This window comes from Durio zibethinus, chromosome 10 (genome assembly GCF_047325235.1).
Source record: "Durio zibethinus cultivar Kanyao isolate XHJ-2024 chromosome 10, ASM4732523v1, whole genome shotgun sequence".
Lineage (NCBI taxonomy): Eukaryota > Viridiplantae > Streptophyta > Magnoliopsida > Malvales > Malvaceae > Durio > Durio zibethinus.
The window spans coordinates 11010889-11032257 of NC_143171.1; the positions used below are offsets into that span (position 1 = coordinate 11010889).

Below are 21369 nucleotides of genomic sequence, written 5' to 3' on the forward strand. Positions count from 1 at the left end.
TTTTTAGTTTTTACGTTTTTCTTACCCATCTTTTCTTCAACAACTAGCTTAGTGTCTGCCAATGGTCATTCAATTGATTCATCTATCATAGCATCATGAATTAACCCATCATCTAATAGCCTTTCCTTTATTGATTATTCTTCCATAGCCATGCCTTTTTTTTATGCTTATTTTCACTTGGATCTTTTTCAATTTCCTTTACTTTTTCTTCAACAAGCTTGACAAAACAAGGCATGTTCACCAAAACAGGTTCTTCCATCTCAAACTCATATCAAAATCAACTTCTCCTTTACCTTCATTTAACTTTTCATCTTTTTGGATGATGATGGAATTGCATTACTCCTTACTTTGCCTTTTTAGGTTTTGCTAAATAGTGCTAGGTAAGGTTCTTTGGGGTTAATTTGCAAGGGCACTTGCAAATTAACCTATTTACACATTAAGGTTTTTATGGAAGCTGCTTGGTTTTGTATTTAGTGGCATGATTTTGTAGAATCTGGATGAACATTTCTTCCAAAAAAGGTTTTTTTTCTTAGGGTGGGAAAAATGGATGGTATTAGGGTTGTTGTGGTTGATGGAAACCAAGTAGGTTTATGGGTCTAGCATGGTAAGTGGATGATTACCCCTGGTTATTTCTCTAAGAAAAGTTAGGATGGTGTTTCTAGCTTTGGTTATAGGTGTTAGAGTATAGATTTAATTGTTGCTTAGGTTGAGTAACATATTGGACAAGTTCTACTCTAATGGGACACCCATTTAAGGTATGTCTCCTCTCATAATTTTCACACAAAGCAAAAAGACTTTGGATGGCTTAAACTTGGCTAGGTGAAAGGTTGGTTTTTAAGTTTTCAATTTTCTTAGCTAGGGTAGGAAACTTAGGAAGTAAGGGCAACAAATACATCAAGCTAAAAAACTCTAAGTGATTTTTTAGGGACTAACCTTTCATTAGCCCATTCATAATTGTTCATGGCCTTTTCGTCAATCAAATCATAAGCCTCATCAATTGATTTACTCATTAAGGCTCACTAATAATAGCTTCAATTATGGTTTTGACTTAGCCCACCAGCCTATTATAGAAAATTTAGACTTGCAACCATTAAGGCAGACTTTGGTGTAGGTATCTCATCAATAACTCATTGTATCTTCCCTATACACCAAACAAAGATTCTGCCTCAAATTGCTTAAAGGTAGTGGTCATTTCTCATCTTTGCTATTTTAAATGAAGAAAATAACCTTGTTAAGAACTTTTGGACTAAAATGTCCCATGTAGTAATGGATCCAAAATGAAAAGACACTAACTAGCCTTTTGCTTTATCCTTAAGAGAAAAAGGAAATAATCTTAGTCTTATGATATCATCAATAACACCATTTTATTTAAATGTCTTACAAATTTCTAGAAATTAGACAAATGTAAATTGGGGTCATCACTTGAAAACCTACTAAATTGAATAGAATTATTAATCATGTTTATAATTGATGGCTTTAATTCAAAGTTATTAGCCTAAATGGCTGGCCTCCTAATACTAGGTTAAAAGCCATCTAATTGTGGGACAACAAGTCCCTAAATGTTCTATAATTATCTTGTTGTTCGTCCATAGTGGATTAAGAATTTCTTGCTTTTCACCTTTTTTTAATCCTTTTAAGGGTTTTCTCTATCTCCTAATCTAAAGGCACTAAACAAAAATTCTTAGCTTTTGGCATATAAAACAACAAATACCAAACAGATTCAAACAAGAAAATAAATTCCAAACTACAAGAAAGATATTTAGTATAAATATTAAATCAACTGCACCACTCCTTGGCAATGGTGCCAAAAATTTGATTGAGATTTTGTAAGCACATAGATCATATAAGTAATAAGTTAAGATCATTTCCATGGAGATTGAAAAAGAGAGATTTAAGTACTAAAATTGGCTCATCTTTCTTATATTTGGAGAATTAAGAATAGAGATGCAGCTACTTATTAAATAAAAAAAAACATAATCTAAACAATGCAGTTAAACTTATAACATACAATAACAATGAATTAATACGAATTTAAATCTAAACTAAGGCAAATAGTAAATAATTAAATGAATTATGATGCAAATAACTTAATTTAACTAAACCAAACTTACAGCAAGTTAAAATTAAAAACCAAGCATACAAAATCAATTTAAACTTGTATTAACTCTAAATAGAACCCTAATTATGCAAACTATATGCTTTAACTGAAATCAAGAACTAAAACATTTGAATTAACAATGAAGTCACCTAAATAAAGAATTAAACATGCTAATATAACAAATTAATGAGAACCACATAAGCAAAGCTAAACTAACAATGAACCGACTACCACTTAAACTTCAATTAACTTAGTCCTAAGCAATTTACTTAGTTGAATCTGAAATAAACATAAACTCAAGAAATCTCAGGTAGTAGAAGCAAATCAAACTGATTAAATCCTAAAACATGTAATTGCTATAAATTAAATTTAAGTTAAAAATTTAAACCTAGAAACCCATTCAACTATTTAATATGCAAATTACTAAATTCAAACTTACCAACTTAATTAAATCAATTAGATTACTAATTAAACCTAACAGCATGCAACCAAAACAAATTAAACTTATCTTAACTTAACTAACCTTGATTAATCCCTAAAACATGCAAATTAAACTCTAACAAAATTAAATTGAACCTAAGAACATGTAAACTGAATTAACTATTTTAATTAAAACGTGCAAATATCAATTTAAAGAAAAACAACAAGTAAATTGCATAAACTAAACTGATTTGAAAACAAAACACAAGAACATAACTTAAACTTGAAAACATAAACTTAGATTGTTTAGGAAACTAAAAAGAAACTTGAACAAACTTAAATTGTTTTAAAGAAAAGCTTATTAATAATAAAAACTTAACAGAAAACTAAAAGAAAACTAATAGACTAAAGATTGGTTTGTCACTCTAACCATGTTTCTTCATCTAACCTAAGCTAATTATTTATAAAATCAAGAATATATGAAACCCTAAATAGATAAGTCAAAATAGTGGCTAGCTTTGATCAAATCTCTTTTTAGTTCAACCAAGCTTGAATTCTTGAATGAAGAAACCTTCTTGAAAATCAAAAGTTGAAAGTATTTTTCAAGTTGAAATAGATCTTGTTCCTCTTAGAGACTTTTTGGAGTTTGCCTTCAAGTAGGACTTTTCTTAAAGAGAAAAAAATTTATTTTAAATTTAAATATCTTGTGCATGCCACCTGCTTCTTTAGAAGTCTTCATATATTCATGCAAATCCGATTCTAAATAGAAATAAGTGCAATTCAAGTACATATAGGATTTCCAAGTAAATGTAAGAAAACCAAGGGCCGTTTATACTTTTCTAATTTGATCAAAATTGCCAAGTCATCATGCCACATAAGCTTCCAAGTCATCTATTTTGGCCAATAAGAAAAAACTTGTTGTCATGTCATCTATTAATAATCCCATGCACGCCTATAAAAGCTACCTTGGACTTGCATTCAACATTAAATTACAAATATGACCTTAATTATAGCGAAACATGCTTTCTTGTTTATTGCATCAATTTTTTGAATTTTTCATTAAGAATCAACAATTCATACTCCTTAGGTTAGAGAAAGCAAATCTTGTAGAAATTCATTAATTAAACTTTAAAATTTCTAAAAATCAACAAGAACACATCAAAAATAGTCCAAAACTGCTCCAAATGCACCATGAATCATCTAAAATTGATTAAGAAACTCCAAAATTCTTCAAGATTCACCAAAATTCAATCTTTTCTTCAAGATTTCCTACAAAACAAAAAATTAGCACATTAGAAGTAAAAAGAACCTTATTTAGTAAAACACTAAGCAAAATTAACTCGTTTAAGCACTAAAAACAAGCCTAAATAACTCTATTTCATAGAGTTATCAAATGTCATATAGAGCTTGAGGAATTTCAAGTGGATTGAGAGTGAGCAGCATTTAATGATCTAAACAAGTTGGATTATCATGAAATGACCTGCTGATAAGATATTAGTGAAGGTAAATGGTCGAGTTGTCTCCATGGGTGATAAGGTTCAGATAGGTAAGTAACTTAAAAAAGCAAATATGCATGACGAACGAAGAGTCTGTGTGTTAATTCTCCTTAGACAAATGATGTGGGAGTCAAGAGCACTATGACTTGACAAGTGTGATAGTTGACTTTATTGATTGAGTATTTAGACATAACAATATTTATTGCAAATCAATTTATCATTTTGACAACAAGTAAATATATATAATTGACTAACAATATATATATATATATTTAGGAGCAAGTATTAATTAAGATGTAACTTTTAGATTAGATTATTACTACATTAGCACTACTACTACTATGTTATTTTTTGTTTGTTAATACGCTAGTACTACTATTATATATATAATTTAAAGGTTTATTTTGATGTAAGGTTAATGTATAGATTTTATATATTGTTAGTAAATTAGATAATACCACCTTATTAATGCATTAATTTTTTAAAAAAATATTACTTTTTATATATTTATTTTAAGAGTTAATATTTGTCCATTAATAAAGTGGCATTTGATTCACTAACAGTATGTAGAGTTTATACACTGATAGTATATCAAATTTAACTCTTAATATAAATTCTGTTTTACTTTATATGTATTGTTTAGATTCTACAAAATGAGAAAAAATTACTCACTAATACCATATATATATTATATATATATATGAGGGATCAACTTACACAGTGTAAATTTTTTTTTAGTTTTATACATTTTTAACCATTGATGTCAATAAATCCAAAGGATGAGACTAAACCATTTTTTTCATAATTTTACTTGTCTCTCTTATATTTTGGCTTTATTAAAACCAAGGGCTAGACAAATGTGTAAAACTTTTTTAGTTTTACATTGTCTAAGCTAATTTGTAAATGAATCTCATCTAAGTTATGAATTAACCTATAATCCAAAATAAAATTCCTTACTCATTTCATCTTCAAATCACTAATCAGTTGTAATTTATTTCACTTTTTTCATTAAAATCTTTACTATTAAACCAAAACTATAATGCAATGATAATATAATAAAAATACAAATTTTATTATTAGGAAAATAAAAGAAATGTACTTGCATTGTATGAGAGATTGTAAATAACCTAAATAAAAAATGAGTAGTCAGATAATCATTAAACAAATTCTAAATTGGTGATTCCTTCTAAAATAGTGTTTTTTTTTTTTTTTTGTTTAATTGGATTGTTAAAACCAAGGGAATATTGTTCTATTTCAATTTGAAGTAACACACCTTTAATGAAATATTTTTCACGGAATGGCTATTGAAAAAAAAAGGTACTCAACAGATCGTTGGCAGAACCTAAAATGGGAAAAAGCCTAAATCTAATATAGAGAACAATTTTTTTTTAAATTAAGTGAAAAAGTATTTATACTTACAATCAAAGGTTAGATAAATGGCCTTTTCTTGTAGAATGAAAATTGAAAAGAATAAATAGATAATAATGAGTAGGGAAGACAACTCGTTATTTACATAAAGAATTTGAATAGTACAAATTTTTCTCCTCTCAAGCTATAAAGACTTTTTTGAAAATTTATTGTCTTTTGAATAAGGAAATAAAATAAATTTTTTAAATAAATGAAAGAGAAATACAAGTACTGAAAAGGTAGCTAATAATAGAAGATGAACCATGATGAGGTATTTTTTGCTCTAAACCCTAAAGGATTAAAGATATAGAAAGGGGATAATTAAACTTGAATGACCCGACAATTTAAAATGAATATTTAGCAACTTAATGGTTTTACATGGCAAATGAAGGTTGCATATGTGGCAGTTCACATGTCACAATTCTAGGTAACAGAAGATGAAAATAAATATATGTTATATATATATTTATTGGTGAGATGAGAATAAAGTGATGAATTTATCAATTAACAAATTTTAGTAAGTATAATAATCACACATATATATTAATTCATTAAGTAATACTAACTACAATATATATAAATTAAATAATTTATAGTATTATTTTTTATGACAACAAATGTAATGTTACAAAATGTAATTAGGAAAACAACCGACTAATTCAAGATAATAATAATTATAATAATAAATCCTAGATATTTGAAAAACTCACATCTCACAATGGTGGTATGATTCAAACATACAACTTAATGAGTTGAAAACCTTTTATTTATTTCATTTAGTGAGTTCGTTTTTTTATTTACGAAAATTTTAAATTTAACAAACAATATTAGAGAACTTTCATGTAAATATATTTTTAATTGTTTTATTTTTATTTTTTTCATATATTTTAATATATATATATATGATAATTTTTTAATTTTCTTTGAGACTAAAAACTCTATTAATAATATATACTATGATTTTTTAATTATATTTTTATTGAGATTAAAAAAAAAAAAAAAAAACAAACAAACACTTTTCCGATGGCTATTAAATCTGTGCGAACCTTTTTACAGAATCTCTTTGAGTGTGGACATCTGTGCAATTTTACGAGTTGGATCAATAATTGGTCTTTTTTTTTTTGGTTGAATTTGAAGGAATGTAAATGGGTTGTGATTTTGTTTCGTTCACTTTAAAAAAACAATTCACAGCTTGGCCCGATTTAATATGTTAATTTAATAATAAGAATAATAATAATAATAATAATTCAAATCCAAATGCTAAAGAATTCCTTTAATCTATACACAGAAGGTTTTGGACCTTTTTTTTTACTCAGGCCATAGTTATTAAAAGCATAAATTTTCTAATGAGACTTTGATTTAATACTAAATGGAAGGTTTTAAAATCCTAAAGTTTAAGATTTAAGTTTCATTGTAAATATAATTTAATTTTATGTTGGATTTATTGAATTATATTTTAATTTGTAATTGATTATTCAATAATTTTTATAAATATAATATTTTATTTTATATTTGTAATTTCATAAAAAAAAGCGCACACATAAATTCATTTGTCATTTTCTTTAAATTTTTTTTTTATGCTTTGTCGTCTTCTTAAACTTTTTTATGGTAAAAAAAATTGCAATCTAAATACGAAAAAAATAGATAAATATTAAAATTTGATCCTAACTTAAATGCCATCTCTATAGACATTTTAAAACAATAATAACATTTCATTTTATATTAGTAACATCTTTTAAAATCCCACTTACACTCTTTTTCTTAAATCTTATCTTCTAAAATTGGTTAAAACAATTTTTTGTTTGGTACTTGCTGCGAATTCTCTAAGGTTATTATATAAAATAATATTTTTAATGTATTTGAAGTCATTACATTAATCGTCAACTAATCCATTTAATGAAAAATATTACTATAAATAGAATGTTAATTAATGTTAAAAGTTAAAAAAAAAAAAAGAAAAGCAAATGTTAAAGAGTTAAGACATTTATTAGCACATTTTGTAATCGTTAGATAAAATTTAAATAATTTTGAAAATTAAGATTTCTTTAATTTAAAGATTAAAATAATTGCAAATATTAGTAATGACATTCGAACAGGTTTTTTTAACCTTATACAAAAAGGCTTCTCTCTCGTTTTTGGATAATTGCATCTAAATGATTTTTTATTATTAACATAAATATATATATATATGTAAATAGATATATTATTTTCATTAAGTGAGCAGTATCGCATATGATTCTTTAAATTTATAATAAAAATTTAAGCGTGGAATATCATGTAAATAAAGATTGGATTAAGCGTATATTAAAATTATTTTAAAATAAGAGATAAATGTATTATTCTTTTTTGAGCGAATAAATATATTATTTTAAAAAATAGAAATTGAAGAGTAAAAGTAAATTAGGAATTTTATAAAATAAAAATAAAAATATATAATAAATAGGAGCGGGTAATAATGATATAGTATAAATAATAAACAAAAAAAAGGTGTAGAATGGAGAGCGAGGGTTTTGCGGAGTTGGAAGGAAGATTGGAATACCAAACCCTCGTTCGCCGACTCTCTTACAAACTAACAACAGCTGCCGCTGCTGCTACACCAAAGAAAGAAGAAGAAGAAGAAGAAGAAGAAGAAGAAGAAGAAAAGGCCCTTTCTCTCTTTTAGCTGTATATATAAAGATCTATATCTGCTTTCGTCTCTTGGTTAAAGGGAAAAGAAGAAAACGAGAAGAGCAGAAAACGCAGGCAGAGGCAAAGGCAGAGGTAGAGGCAGCTCATCCTTAATTTTCTTTGGGTAATCAGAAACAACAGAGAAAAATAAATGAATATTTTTTAATCCATTCACTAATCTTGAAAAAGTTTTTGCTGCAGTTATATTACAAACAACTAAAACGAGCATGGGACTGGAATTGCCAAAAAACCCAGATATGGACCAAGACAACGTCGTCAATTTCACTGATTCAGAAATAGTTTCTCATGTCAAGGATGCTCTCACCTCTCTCCTATCCGTAAGCGCAGACAGACACTACTCTAAACTTCCTATTGGCATTCAACTATCAACTTTTGTCACTGCTTATTAACTTGGGATTCCTTTTTCAGGGTGATAGCAACAGTTACAACCAGCTTGTTGGGGTCATGCACCATTCCAAACAACTTGCCCCTGATGAGGTCGCCTTACTTGAGGTATCCTTCTATTCATTCTTTATTATTATTATTATTATTACACACCACAATTGAGCTCTCTAATCTTAGCTTAATACTCTCTTCCCATTTATGAATTATGCATCACAGACTACTTTGAAGGCACTAGCTGGGGCAGCATCTTGTATAGATATTACTCTTCATGACTCCCTTCTTTCTGCTGTAAGTTTTCTTCTTTCTCTTTCTTTTTCACCTTACCTTCGTTAGTGTGGTCCCCCCAACTTGTTCCTTGACGATTTTTCCAGATTTTTAGTATGAGCTTGTGGAACTATGGCCCTCATGTCGCTGATGCACTAGTTGAACTCATTGTATCCCTTGTATGTGCAATTTATACCTCCCAAGTCTCGTTTTTATCTACTTTACCTTCTTCTTCTTTTAAAATTATTTTCCTTTGGATTGCATTGCAGGCTATTTCAAATGGAAAATATCTTGATTTATGTCTGGGCATGCTTGTCAGCAATTTTACTCCACCGCCTTATTTCTTAGATAAACTAAAACTACCACGCGGTCTTGAGAGGAAGGGCCAAGTTCTTTCTCGGGTGCATGCTGCTTTTAAAAAGATTGCTGATTATGTTCCTCTTGCCCCCTTGAGATTATTGACAATGGTACGCCAAGGAATGCCAACAGTTTATCATAAAGACCGAGTAAGTTGAATTTGCTCTTCCAATATGGAGTTCTGATATCTTTTGATTTTCTAGTTGTTGCATGTTATTGGCTGGAAAAGTCCATGCTCTTATGGTTTATGCTTAAGCAGTCAATTCTAGCCCCTAGCTATATGAGGATGTAAGATACCATTGTTCCACTATTAGATGTCTGGTTAGTTTGGTGAAGTTCCTAAATGCAATTTCCTATACAATTTTATCAAACGTTATGGTGCTTTGGTGCCTGCTACTGCCTCCTTTTATTATCGAAATTTGTTAGACAATTAGATCTGAAACTTGTCCACTTGTCCTTGTAGGCAATTCTGATTTATGTGGAGAACATGTTAACATTGGAGAGTGGTGAAATTGGAGAACTTGTTGGAAGCACAATGCTTATGGCTGTGGTGGACCGGCTGATAGAACTAGATGTAAGTAAATTTGAAGTTTCCTTAGAATTTTGCGCTTAAGACTATTGTTTGGCCTTGTGTTTTATAATGTAATGTACTGGAATTTCTTATAGTTGGAGATTGGATGGGATGCCATTTTACAAGATGACTTTAGTAAAGGCATATTTGAGATGGAGCTAGAAGATTTGGAGGACATTGTGGATAGTGCTGAGCCAGACATTGGAGAGGTATATTCAACTTGTTTTTGTTTTTTAGCGTGCATGTGATGTCCCAAGGTGGTCAAATAAGTAGGGTCGATGAATTATTGGTCATCCTTATGCAAGTTAATATTTTTCTAAAGCTCTAGGAACCAATTTGTGATAATTTAGTTTGCATATGATGTAAAACTGATACAGAGTTCAATTTGCAGTTTCGACTAAGTCGTAAAAGTCTGGCTGGAAACAGCATTGCTGAATTGTTAGATAACCTACTGGTTTTAACCTTTGAACATCTTGAATCTTGCGAAAGGGCTGGCCGTTTGGCTAAGGTATTTTGTGAAGTTAATGTTTTCAGTTTCCCCTCCCCCTGTGTCCCTTCTTCCCAATCCTGTGTTGATTTTGTTTAATTGCTGTTGTAGGTATTTGAAACTCTTCTCCGGTCATTTCTGTTGACAGTTATGACTGCCTACAAGTCAAAATTTACTCAGGTAATGCTCATATTGTCATTGTGTAGCATTTCATATTATTTTGTTTCTCAAGATTTCTGTTGGTAATTCTTGGTGAATATAATATTACTATTTATTTATATATTTTCTTAATACCAGCATTAAGACCTGCATGACGTGGCTAGTAACTCAATTTAAGTTTCTTTTACCTAATGTTTGCAGTTTGTGGTTTTCTATGCTTGTTCATTGGATCCTGAAAACTGTGGTATGAGATTTGCCATAATGCTGGCAGATTTATTTGTTCAAGACTCACACCCACAATCAACTAGGTAATTTTTGTATTATCTGAAAGATTTAATTAAATTAGCTTTTTCTTTTGAGTTGTGGGCATAAATTCCTTTGAATTTTAAATATACCTACAATTTCATTCATGTATTCTTCAACTCTAATTCTTCCTCCCTTTTTTTCTTCTCTTCTTTTCTCTGTGTGAGCTGCAATGTAGCTCGATTTTGTGTTCTTTTGAACATAATTTGTCTTGTTTTACTATGCTTCATGTCTAACAAAGTAAAAGTTGGATTTTAGATCAGTCTGCCTCAGCCACTTGTTAATTAGTCTTTTAATTTGTGTGCACTTCTCAGGAATTTCATGTGCCTACTGAGCAAGGAAAGTCTATACATGTTACCTAGAAAATAAAGGCTATTTTACATGTCTAACTGTCAACTGAATATCAATGAGACATTTCCATCTTGTTGCCTCGAAAATAAAAGCCTATTTGCACATATGTTTTCCTAGATTACCAATCTATTGCTTGGTTTGAAAATTAGGAAAAAGAAAGTACCCCTCCCCTCCCCCTTCTTCGCCCTGCTTCTTGCGTTTTCTTTGCTCTGGATAGAATGTACTGATTTGAATTGCTTAAATGCTAAAACTGTTAAATTATGTATAATATAGGCCTAAAACATGGGTGGGGGCGTCATTTTTGAACTAATTAATTTCTGTTTTATGCAGGATGAGTTCTGTGGCTTATCTTGCTAGCTATTTATCTCGAGCAAAGTTTCTGTCAGCCTCTTTTATTTCTAGCATGCTAAAAAGGTTCTACATTATAATCCTTGAGATCCATTTTCTTTAACTGACTTCTAGCACTGTTCTGACAACTTAGATGGTGTGAATGAAAGTGTGGATGTTCATCGCTGATGTATATCTTACTTTTATGAAATTTAGGTTGGTTGATTGGTGCTTGGAATACTGCAACACCCATGATGTTGATATAAATCCAAATGCACATCGATTTTTCTATTCTGGATGCCAGGTTGATGTTCTAACTCTTGAAGGCTTATACTTTATTGAAAACAACAGATGCTAAGACCTGTAAAAATAATAAAATTGTTTCGAGGAAAAAAAGAATTATTAAAATATTATTTGCAATTGGATTGCATGATTTCATTGTTTGGGAGGGTGAATTTATTCCCTAACCTGTCTTTCACAGGCCATTATGTATGTTCTCTGCTTTCGTATGAAAGTTTTTATGGATGTTCCGCGCTTGAAGTCACAGCTTCTCATGCCACTGGAACAAATCTTAAAGCATAAATTGAATCCTTTAAAGGTAAGGAATGGCTTAGTTATTTGGCTTAAATTTCATAATGATAACAGCTTGCAGGTAAGCTATAACATGGATTTTAGTAATCCTTAAATTTTTATTTATTCTAATGGAGTTTTTGGTCTATGTTTGGACCTCCCAATTTTATTTTTTTTGTCACATGAACATGCTTAAGTCAATCTCAAATATCCATTCGATTTTTCCAGTCCAATCCCAATCATCTATCATAAACAGGTATGCCTTCCATCTGTAGTGGAGGAGTTTCTGCGACAGGCAAAAGCTGCTTCTCTCTTTACTGTGTCCAAAACATTCATTTTTGATGGCCTGCTAGAGTCAGAACTTTCAAGGGCATTTGGTGGCCTGGAAAGGCTTGATACATTCTTTCCTTTTGACCCATGTTTGCTGAAAAGATGTGACAGGTTTGCATTCTTCATTTTTTAATTTATTTAGTATGAGCTCTTTTTTCTTTAGTTTGACGTCTATAATGAGAAAATTTTCTGGCCCAAAAGAGGGAGAGGGAGAGGGAGAGGGAGAGAGAAGGAATGTTGCTAAGATGTGGCCTGAAGTATGTCTTTGACCACTTAGGGAGCTGGGCAGCCAAAATTGTTTCAATGATTTGGGTCATTCTTTTTATTTTTTTATTTTAAAAGAAAAGGTAATTGTGAGAAAATTCAGAAGCTGGAAATGATTGCCATATGTCATGTCAGGATTTTTGAGAATAAACTAAATGACGTTCAATGAATTTGATTTAAGTGATTAAACCATGTTTTGTTTGCTTTTTGGGTGTCCAAGAAGTCTCTTAAGCAAATGATGGTCTATTATGTATTTCAGAATTTGGTTCAACTGACCAATCCTTGCAATTTTTTTTTTAAAACAAAAATATATAGAGTGCATGAGTGAATCTTACTTTCTTCTGCTTTGCTGACAAAGTGCTATTTTTCTTTTTCTTTCTTTCCCTTGTAATTCCAAAAATTGAAGTTTCATCCGTCCAATGTTTGTCTTCTGGTCGATGGTAAAACCAACATATGAAGATGCTTATGATGATGAAAATGATGATGGCAGCAGTGATGATGATTCGATTCAGGATTTTGCAAATGAAAATGAGGATATTATGAATGATGTTGGCAAGAGCTTTGATGAGCAACAACTTGATCTTGATGAATTTGATTGTGCATTGAAGAAAATGTCAATCACGCCGAAGAATAGCTTTGGTTACAAGTTTGGTGGTCGATTTCAAGAACCAACAAGAATGCCTTCGAGAATTAGGCCCTCTACAAGTCCAGAGTCATTATGATTGTCAGATGATGTTATGTATGTACCATGTATGTACTAGTATTGATTACGTAGCTGGTAAGATTTACAGAAGTTAAAATTTCTTTTCAGATTTCAGTATTTTTGTTCTTTTTTATCTTATTACTTTTCTTTTGTGGCATTCAATCTACTGAGTGTGTAACAACAACCTTACTGATGAAGGTATGGCTCTTTTGCCGCTATCTACGTGGGTGGGAGAGCTTGCTAGTTAACATAATATTTGTTTGTTTTGGCCGGAAGTACATGTCTTTAGTTGAGAGAGATGCTGAGGGGAACTGATAATTCGTGTATTGTGTACGTATTGCATGGTCAAATGCCTGGAAAACATTATGTTGGTGTTCACATTTCAAACATAAATATGTTATTTAGTTTTTATCAATTTCATAAATAAATTTTCTTAAAATTTTTAACTGTATCATTTTTTTGGTATTATTTTTGTGTTTATTATATTTAAATTTAAAATTGTCAAATTAGGAAGGGGGAAAAGCGCGGGCCAGATAGAGTAGGTTCGAACCTCTTCCCAAGACGGAATTGACATCTGAGCTAAAGTCCTTTGTGGCCAAAAATTAGACGGGCTTTCATAATTGCCTATGGGTCTTTTATTTAAATTAGTTTTTTGGGTAGCCGAAGAGACTTATTAGACGTAGTCATATTTGGTTTAAAAGAAGATAATATCAATTCAAATATCAGTAGGAAGAAAAACGAATTTGGAAATAAAATATCCGAAGGAAAAGGAAAAATGGGAACGGTTTGAATGTCTAATTACCAATGGGGTAATGGTCAGAACCAAAAGGCTAAAAGCACTTAGACTGAACTGTACCATTGCAGCTTAACAGCAGTCTGCTACTACTGGCTAGATGTAGAAGAATACGATACAGCTTAGAAGACCTAGCTAGCATGCAAGCAGAGCAGCTGTCTGTTCTGCATCTCTTTGTAGTCACTACCGCTGATAATCTGCATCCCAATCCACCCTCTGCTCAGTGAGTTTCACCAACCAGAGTGTAACGAGTCATTTATATTACAAAATTATAATAGACTTCAGAAAGATAATAACATGATCAACAATCCATACAATGTTTGTCATATCTTTTAAGGTCTCCGAGCGTATAGATGCTTTGGCTTGCCAACAACAAATAACAAGAACCACCATGGGGACCTAAATTCCCCAGACCATTTCACGAGATATATCTAAATTTTGTTTCTTTATTCTGTAGCACCAACAAGGAAAAACTAATTGATATCTCCAAATTGGTCGCTTATGTTTGACCAGAAAGCTTTAGCCTCAAAAGACAAGATTTAACATATATTAATAAATATTGGTAGTAATCACAACGTAGGAATAGAATTTAGTCTGCTATAATAGACTCCAGCCCTTGGTCTGTTATACCAACCATTTTGCAATGAGGCTTGGAAGGGAAAATGAAAACAGTAGATGCAGCACTAGAGGGCTGAAATCGAGCTGAGTATCTCACAGATGTCAAAGAAATTCTGGGCAACTGTTGCAAACCTGAGGCAAGAGGCACTACTTTGTAATAAAGGACGTGCTCAGATTTTGGAAGAACAAAAACCGTGTCACTGTGAGACCCAGTTAACACAAAACTTTGTGAATCAGCCAATGAAAACTTAACCTCTTGAAGTAACTCTTTTTGGTTACGAATTTTAACACAGAACACGAAGGGATCTCCAAGGATGGCATAAGGAGGACAGTCCAAACTCACGACAATTGGTGACAACTCTACATGTACATCAGGAAGTTCGTGTTTAGTTAAAACATGAGCATCTGTCACAGTCAAACCAGATCTATCTTCAATTCCACAATGCCTCTTCCATTTTAGATGGACCATCCCCAATCTAAGCTTTGAAGAATCCACCTGAGGAATGACCGTAAAAACCTTCTTGAACTCTTCTCCTGGCACAAGAACTGCAGTTCCAAGATCTTCACCTCCATGTTGAATGGACCATGACTTTTCAATGCCATCATCATCAACTTCAATAGCCATGGATAGCAGCTGCAATGTGACCTCACTGCAGTTCTTGGCACTAACAACAAGTACAGTTGTTTCATGCAGGGGTAGTGATACAAACTTAGAGGAGTCAGAGACCGGCTTGATCCTTGAAAGCAACAAGGAATCCCTGCGGAACGGCAGCATAAAATGTTGGCTAATTAAAACAGCATTCTTTCCTTCAATTCGCAAGGTCTTGTGGACATTGACTTTTTGTGCATTCAACTCATTGGAATTTGGGGAATAGCCCAATGATACAAAAAGCATAACTGGCTTGGGTCGGTGCCACATGATTTCTAGTTTGCAGGACCATGATTCTCCAATGTTTAAAAATGGAACAGAAACCAATCCAAAAGATTGTTGAATTTTCTTGATTTTATCAGGGCCCCTTTGAGATTCATCTTCCCCTTCAGGTCCAACAATGCCAAGAAGCTCAACATGATGACTGTCCATTGAAAATGGCTCAGATTCCCTGGGACTAAACAGCCCACCTCCTCTAACATCCACAAGATTTATCTTCATTTCACCAGCATATATGGTGTGGTCCCTGGAGGCTATGGTAACTGGTACCAGAAATCTCTCTCCAACTAATGCAGGGCCAGAAGCACCAAGAGTGACATCCACTTGTGGGTCAGGTTCTTCAACCTGGGTAGCCTTCTGACCTGAGAATGATAGAGCAGGATCCTTTGTGGGGAAAGTTTCCACACGGTCTTCAAACTTCCAAAGAGGTAAATCATCCATTGAAGCAGGACTCTCAGCTCTGCAGCAGATTGTGAAGTGGGGTCCCATTTTTGCAATAACAGATAAGCATTCAAGCTTTCCACTTTGTTCTGAATAATTTGAACATTGTCTTAATGAACAGTAGGTGGATTATTATGCAGGAAACCATGGTGCTAATCATAATAAAGAATTTGCAGTACAAGGGAATGCATGCTGAAAGAAGACTTTTCCATAATCATAATAAACCATGTGATCTCATAAGGTTGTGGCTAAAATAAGAACTAGCAAGACTTTTCCATTGAAATATGACTTTAGCCTTTGAATCTCTTGGTGAGCAAACAAGAATAAGCTATCCATTTGATAGAACTTTGAAGAAGACAAAACTGAGAAACCACACAAGAAGAGAGAAAATTTATTATTGTCAGCCTGATGTACCCTTTTTCTTTTGCTTCCACTCCCTCTCTCAGACACAGAGATACAGACATGCATATATGCAGACACAATGAGCAGACAAATACACCAGAACACACAATATTGATGCTTAAGGGGCACTGAAGTTGTTATCTAGGGTGCAGCAGTATTGATTTCATATGGCTTTTGGGATTGACAATTTTAGGCAAACTTGTGAAATCTACAATGATTCCTTAAAATCACTCAATTTGATAATGTATTAACTATACTTAAACTTAAAGGTTAGGTCAAAACATGCAGCTGCAATGCTGTAACAAACTCATTGGGAATTACAGGCTATGTCACGCAACAGCATGTAAAAACTATTAGAATTACATGAGAAATCATTCTTCTCATATTTGCAAATTTGAGGACTGCCTAGTTGAAATGATTGTTATCCATGTAGGGTCATGTGCTAGGTCTTTATCAGATGAACCTAATGCACGGTGGAAACAACTAATTCATAAAATAACAGCTGACTTACCAGATTTGATGTCATAAGTTAGGCGCAGCCATTTGTTTGGAACAAGTGCTAGAGAAGGAGCACTCTCCACTCGATGATCATGTTGCTCACTGGGCACTGCTTCTAATGGACATTTTTTGGCATTCATGATGATAAAATTACATTCAAATTGATTGAATTGGACTTCCAACTGATCAATCTCAATGGAAAGGGGTAACTGTGCTAAAAGTGATAATGTAATCAAGGAGGAGACACCAGACTTTATTATCTGTTCATGAAAAGCCACTGAAGCAAGAAGTACTGATCTGAGGGGACTAACAAGATCAATCTCAAGATGAAGGGTATTATCTTTGAGATCATCTGTTCCATCAAGGGATATTGGTCTAGCTTCTCCACTTACGAGTGCAAAAATTTCTGTGTGTATCATATCTCTCTGTTCAAGACTTGCAGGGCCTCCTGGACCACATTTGGACGTCTGGATGCTACCAATGGTAGATATTGGCAATGCAGCCATTTCAAGAGAAAATTCTACAAACTCTTTTACTGCACCTTGTTTCCTTGAGCACTCTCGCAAGTAACCCAAAACCTCCCACAACAAAGTAACCCACCCTTCTTGCCTATATAGATTCGCAACACCATCAAACAGCTGTTTTGCATTGCCGAAATCACCCAAAGAAAAATATTCTCTACCAATCTGAAATGCACAAAGAGAACCCATCCTCTGAACTTTAAGATTAGTATACATTTCATGAGACTTTTTGAGCAAAGCAATAATTTCAAAGGAGTCTTGAAACCTTTTTCCCTCTGCAATCGCATAAAGGGTGTATTCATCATCGGTAAGGCTGCATAGTCAGATGAGAAGACAAATTCAAACATCCATTACAAGGAAAATGGTACAAATCAAATCAGACTTTTTGGGCATTAATTTTCCAAGACTTACAACTGCATAGCTAAATCATCCCCTTGCTCAAGTAACCGAGCAAACTGACCAATATAAATCGATTGTACCACAGATTCAGCACTTCCATCATCATTATCATTAAAAGCTTCTGATATTGACACTGCCAACTCCAGAGAAGATCTCTTCTCCTCCAAGTGTTGAGCTGCTGACTGTTGCAAGATGAATGTTGTGATTCAACTAAGTTACATAAGAAAAGAGAATTCTAAATGCATGTTCAATCTCACCAAAGTAAACCAAAAAAAAATAAGAAAACTGAGAGTGAGAGTGAGAGTGAGAGAAGTGGTAATGTACATATACAGTTAATACGTAACATATTAGCTGGTAGCCTGGTACCTATCCTTAGCCCCAAGAAGCAATGTTCAATTGCTATAGTGGCCCATGAATAAAAAATAGTAAAATCCCAGCAACAAATGTATGGGTACTCGTTGACCTCCATTGCTTCTAAGGGTTTGCTATAAGCAAGGTAGCGAGACTTGCATGGAAAAGCTCTAAAAGAAAATGGCTCATGGGAAGCAAGCAAAACTTTAAACAAAAGATCAGGATGATATGACGGTACAGACCTGATAGTAATAAGCTGGATGGAATTCCCATTCAGTTAGAGGTTGTTCTACAGTGCCTAATGGCAGAGAGGAAACGCTTTGAAGAGTAGCAGAGCTTGAGTCAAGCAACTCAGCGAAAACCAAAAACTGTCTGCTCAGCCATTCCCAGTGAAGAAAAATAACTTTAGGAGGTCCAACAAGGTTCTTGTAGGAGACAATATGCTGGCGGAACCATGTAACCGCTTCGATGAGCTTTCCACCATGCAACAACAAAGTGGAAATCTTGAAATGCAAGTGTTCAGCAACAGTTCTGATCTCAAGTAAGCGTTGTATGGGAGGCAATCTTGTTGAGGTAGCAACCATCTGCATGCATAGCATAGATATAGTAGTAGAGTAGTGGCAAGTAGAAAAGACTGAGAGTAATTAGTATCAGTATGAAGATTGTAAGGAAATAGATTAAGTAGGGAAAGAACCTCGCGCAGAGCATGATAGGCATCCTCATAAAACCTCAAGGCTTCAACCCAGTCTCGTCGGAACTCTGCATATACAGCAACCTACCCATTTTGTGCATGACAAAGAAATGAGCAAATACTGTATGGAATGAACAATGAAAAGTAAGGAAAGCTAATCTTTTATTAATACTTTGAAACAGTAGCGAACTTGGAGGTCGAGAGAGGACAAATTCTTCTTTTCAATGGGAGCTTTAATCCTGCGACCTTCATCTCTGTAAAAGGTAGTTGCTAGTTCCGCAAAGCTGGCGCCCAACCTGACATTAGAATGCATATATTTATATATGTATATAGTGGACAGAAATTAATTTAACGATGAATATAAGTATTATTAGGGAAAAAAAAAAAAAAAGAAACAAGAGCACCTTTGAAGAGAGTTGTTGAGTTGAGAAGGATCGGGGTTGAAGAGGAGTAGATACTTGGAATCCACCTCTGCTCGCTTCCGTAAGGCAAGCAGACGATCTTCACTAATTTCATCCGATTGCCCTACCACCACAAGTAGCAACAATTTGATGTTCCTTGGACGAATAGCCGCTTTCAGCTCATCCAGATCCGAGCATACTTGGACCCACTGGGCAGGGTCTCCAGACACATGATCCCATAAGAAGAGGGCCCCCACCACTGCAGGGATCTTGGTCCTGTGCTTGACCAGCCAATCCCTTTTTAAAATGCCGGCAGCAGAAGAAGATGATGAGGACTTGGAGGAGCGATGAAGAAGAAGGGAGAGTTTGGAGAAGTGGGGTAAGGCCAAGGTGTTGATGGGAGGCTGCTGGGAGAGGAAGTGGGTCGATATCAACCCATGCTGCTCTGGGCATCCCACCAACGCCACCAGCCGCACTGGTGGACTCCTAAATTCTTCTGGGTACTCTTCCATTTAGGAATTGTCTATGCCTTTTTCTTTCTTCTCCGCACTTTGATTCTCTCCCTCTTACCATGTATATTCTTAATAATAACTGGATAGATCATAGATGATCTATTTCTTATGTTGGGTTAGGCCTACTCTCAGTATCCACTTTTGGGCTTCTCTTACACCCACATCCCCACCCATCATAAACCAAACTCAACCCAACCCAACTCCTTCCTTTCGTTTTTGGTTTCAGTTGATCTTGTAATTTTAATCAATGACACATTTTAAAAATAATATTAAAAAACTACAAAAGCGATTCATTTTAAAATTTTAACTAAAATTATTATGTATTTAATAAAAATTAAAAAATATATTTTATATTTAATATATTAATATAAATTATAATAAAATAATTTTTATATTTTATACTGATACGAAACAAACAAAAATATTAAAATGGCCTCATTTTTAATAAGTACAAACAAAACTTACTTACAGTTTTAAGCCCAAATGCACAATTTAGTTGGAGTTCCTAAAACCTTTTATGTTCCACTTAATGTAAGGATGAGTAATTAGTTGGTTCGGTTAGTTCAGTTTGAAAAAATTAATAATTAATTTAATTTACTTTCATTCAACAAATAATCAAATCGATCAAAAATTTTTAAATATCCGACCATAATCGAACTAATCAAAAATCGATTTAGTTCAGTCGGTTATGTTAAATAACCAAAATTTTTTAATTATTTTTTTCTATTATGAATAATTATTTAATCGTAAATTCAATTCAATAAAATTCAAACTCAAGTGTCATTTAAACTAAATCATTAAAAAATTTAATAATTTCAACAATATTTTACAAGAAAAAAATAAATAAAAATATTTATCTCAATTTTTTTAGCTTATAAAAAGTTAGTTAATTCGTCAGATCGATTATCAATTTTAAAAGTAAAAAAAATGATCAAGTAAATCGATTTAACCGATTTAAAAAATCAATTATAACCAAAACAGAATAAAACTGAACTGAATCAATCGAATTCACTTGATTTTGGTTAGTCTAACCGTTCAAATCAACTTTTGCTTACCCCTAATTTAATGGGTGTTGTCCAAACTATTTATTTGATAGAAGTTAAATACTAAACTGCTATCTAATTTTACATTACTTATGCATGCAAAATGCAAGCCAAGCTATTTAGTTTATCAATTAGCCTTTCAAATTTGGTTCTAGAATCTGAATAATGTTTTTTAAGTAAAGATGTAGCAATATTGCATAACATAAGCAAAGATTATAAGAAAGAAGCAACTTTTGAATGTGGTTTTATTTAATAGGCAATGCAATAAATAGGTTGAGTACATTTTCAAGGATGAAATCATGGGGTTTAGCTCTACAGATTACAATCCACTGTCTTTTTCTATGTCTTGAAGCAGATGAATATAAGGATCTTTTATTTTTTTTTTTTTGTCAATTTTCTCATATAATGTTTTCCATATCTCCTCTATTGGTAGAAATGCAAAATCTTTACCAATGAGTCAAATGATTTAGGTTGGGCAACACTAATCATCTGTAAGCACTTATTTAAGATCATTGTGTAAAAATTAGAACACCATACATAAATTAAAGAAATCAGGCATACTTGTTTGAGTAGTCATTATAAAATTGTAAAA

At 32.6% G+C, this 21369-nt stretch overlaps 2 protein-coding genes across 3 annotated transcripts; one reads left to right on the top strand and one right to left on the bottom strand.

The window, feature by feature from the left end:
* The first annotated feature begins 7917 nt into the window (after positions 1-7917).
* LOC111292084 (RNA polymerase I specific transcription initiation factor RRN3 protein) lies at positions 7918-13432 on the top strand. 2 transcript variants are annotated; one of them, XM_022884279.2, is made up of 16 exons: positions 7918-8181; positions 8290-8426; positions 8518-8601; positions 8710-8781; positions 8865-8936; positions 9027-9263; positions 9578-9688; positions 9781-9894; positions 10077-10193; positions 10284-10352; positions 10533-10639; positions 11316-11399; positions 11529-11616; positions 11794-11910; positions 12139-12323; positions 12883-13432. In XM_022884279.2, the coding sequence occupies exons 2-16, from the start codon at positions 8316-8318 to the stop codon at positions 13196-13198; spliced, it is 1884 nt and encodes a 627-aa protein (XP_022740014.2). In that variant the 5' UTR covers positions 7918-8181; positions 8290-8315; the 3' UTR covers positions 13199-13432. The 2 variants fall into 2 exon arrangements, with proteins under 2 accessions (XP_022740014.2, XP_089622928.1); XM_089766802.1 differs by lacking the exon at positions 8865-8936.
* A 795-nt stretch (positions 13433-14227) lies between these two features.
* On the bottom strand, positions 14228-19770 carry LOC111291848 (trafficking protein particle complex subunit-like protein). The gene is made up of 7 exons (XM_022883936.2): positions 19226-19770; positions 18994-19117; positions 18825-18905; positions 18373-18714; positions 17792-17961; positions 16873-17693; positions 14228-16048 (listed from the first exon to the last, which is right to left on the bottom strand). Exons 1-7 carry the CDS (start codon positions 19732-19734, stop codon positions 14562-14564), a joined length of 3534 nt encoding a protein of 1177 aa, XP_022739671.2. The 5' UTR covers positions 19735-19770; the 3' UTR covers positions 14228-14561.
* Between the last annotated feature and the right edge of the window lie 1599 nt (positions 19771-21369).

Excerpts from the sequence above, each read along its gene's own strand:
- LOC111291848 (XM_022883936.2), bottom strand. The coding sequence starts at position 19,734 with ATGGAAGAGTACCCAGAAGAATTTAGGAGTCCACCAGTGCGGCTGGTG. Across the intron at positions 17,694-17,791 it reads GATGATTTAGCTATGCAGTT|CCTTACCGATGATGAATACA; the intron begins GTAAGTCTTGGA and ends CTGACTATGCAG. Across the intron at positions 16,049-16,872 it reads AACTTATGACATCAAATCTG|AACAAAGTGGAAAGCTTGAA; the intron begins GTAAGTCAGCTG and ends CAAATTATTCAG.
- LOC111292084 (XM_022884279.2), top strand. The coding sequence starts at position 8,316 with ATGGGACTGGAATTGCCAAAAAACCCAGATATGGACCAAGACAACGTC. Across the intron at positions 9,689-9,780 it reads ACCGGCTGATAGAACTAGAT|TTGGAGATTGGATGGGATGC; the intron begins GTAAGTAAATTT and ends AATTTCTTATAG. Across the intron at positions 12,324-12,882 it reads TTGCTGAAAAGATGTGACAG|TTTCATCCGTCCAATGTTTG; the intron begins GTTTGCATTCTT and ends CAAAAATTGAAG.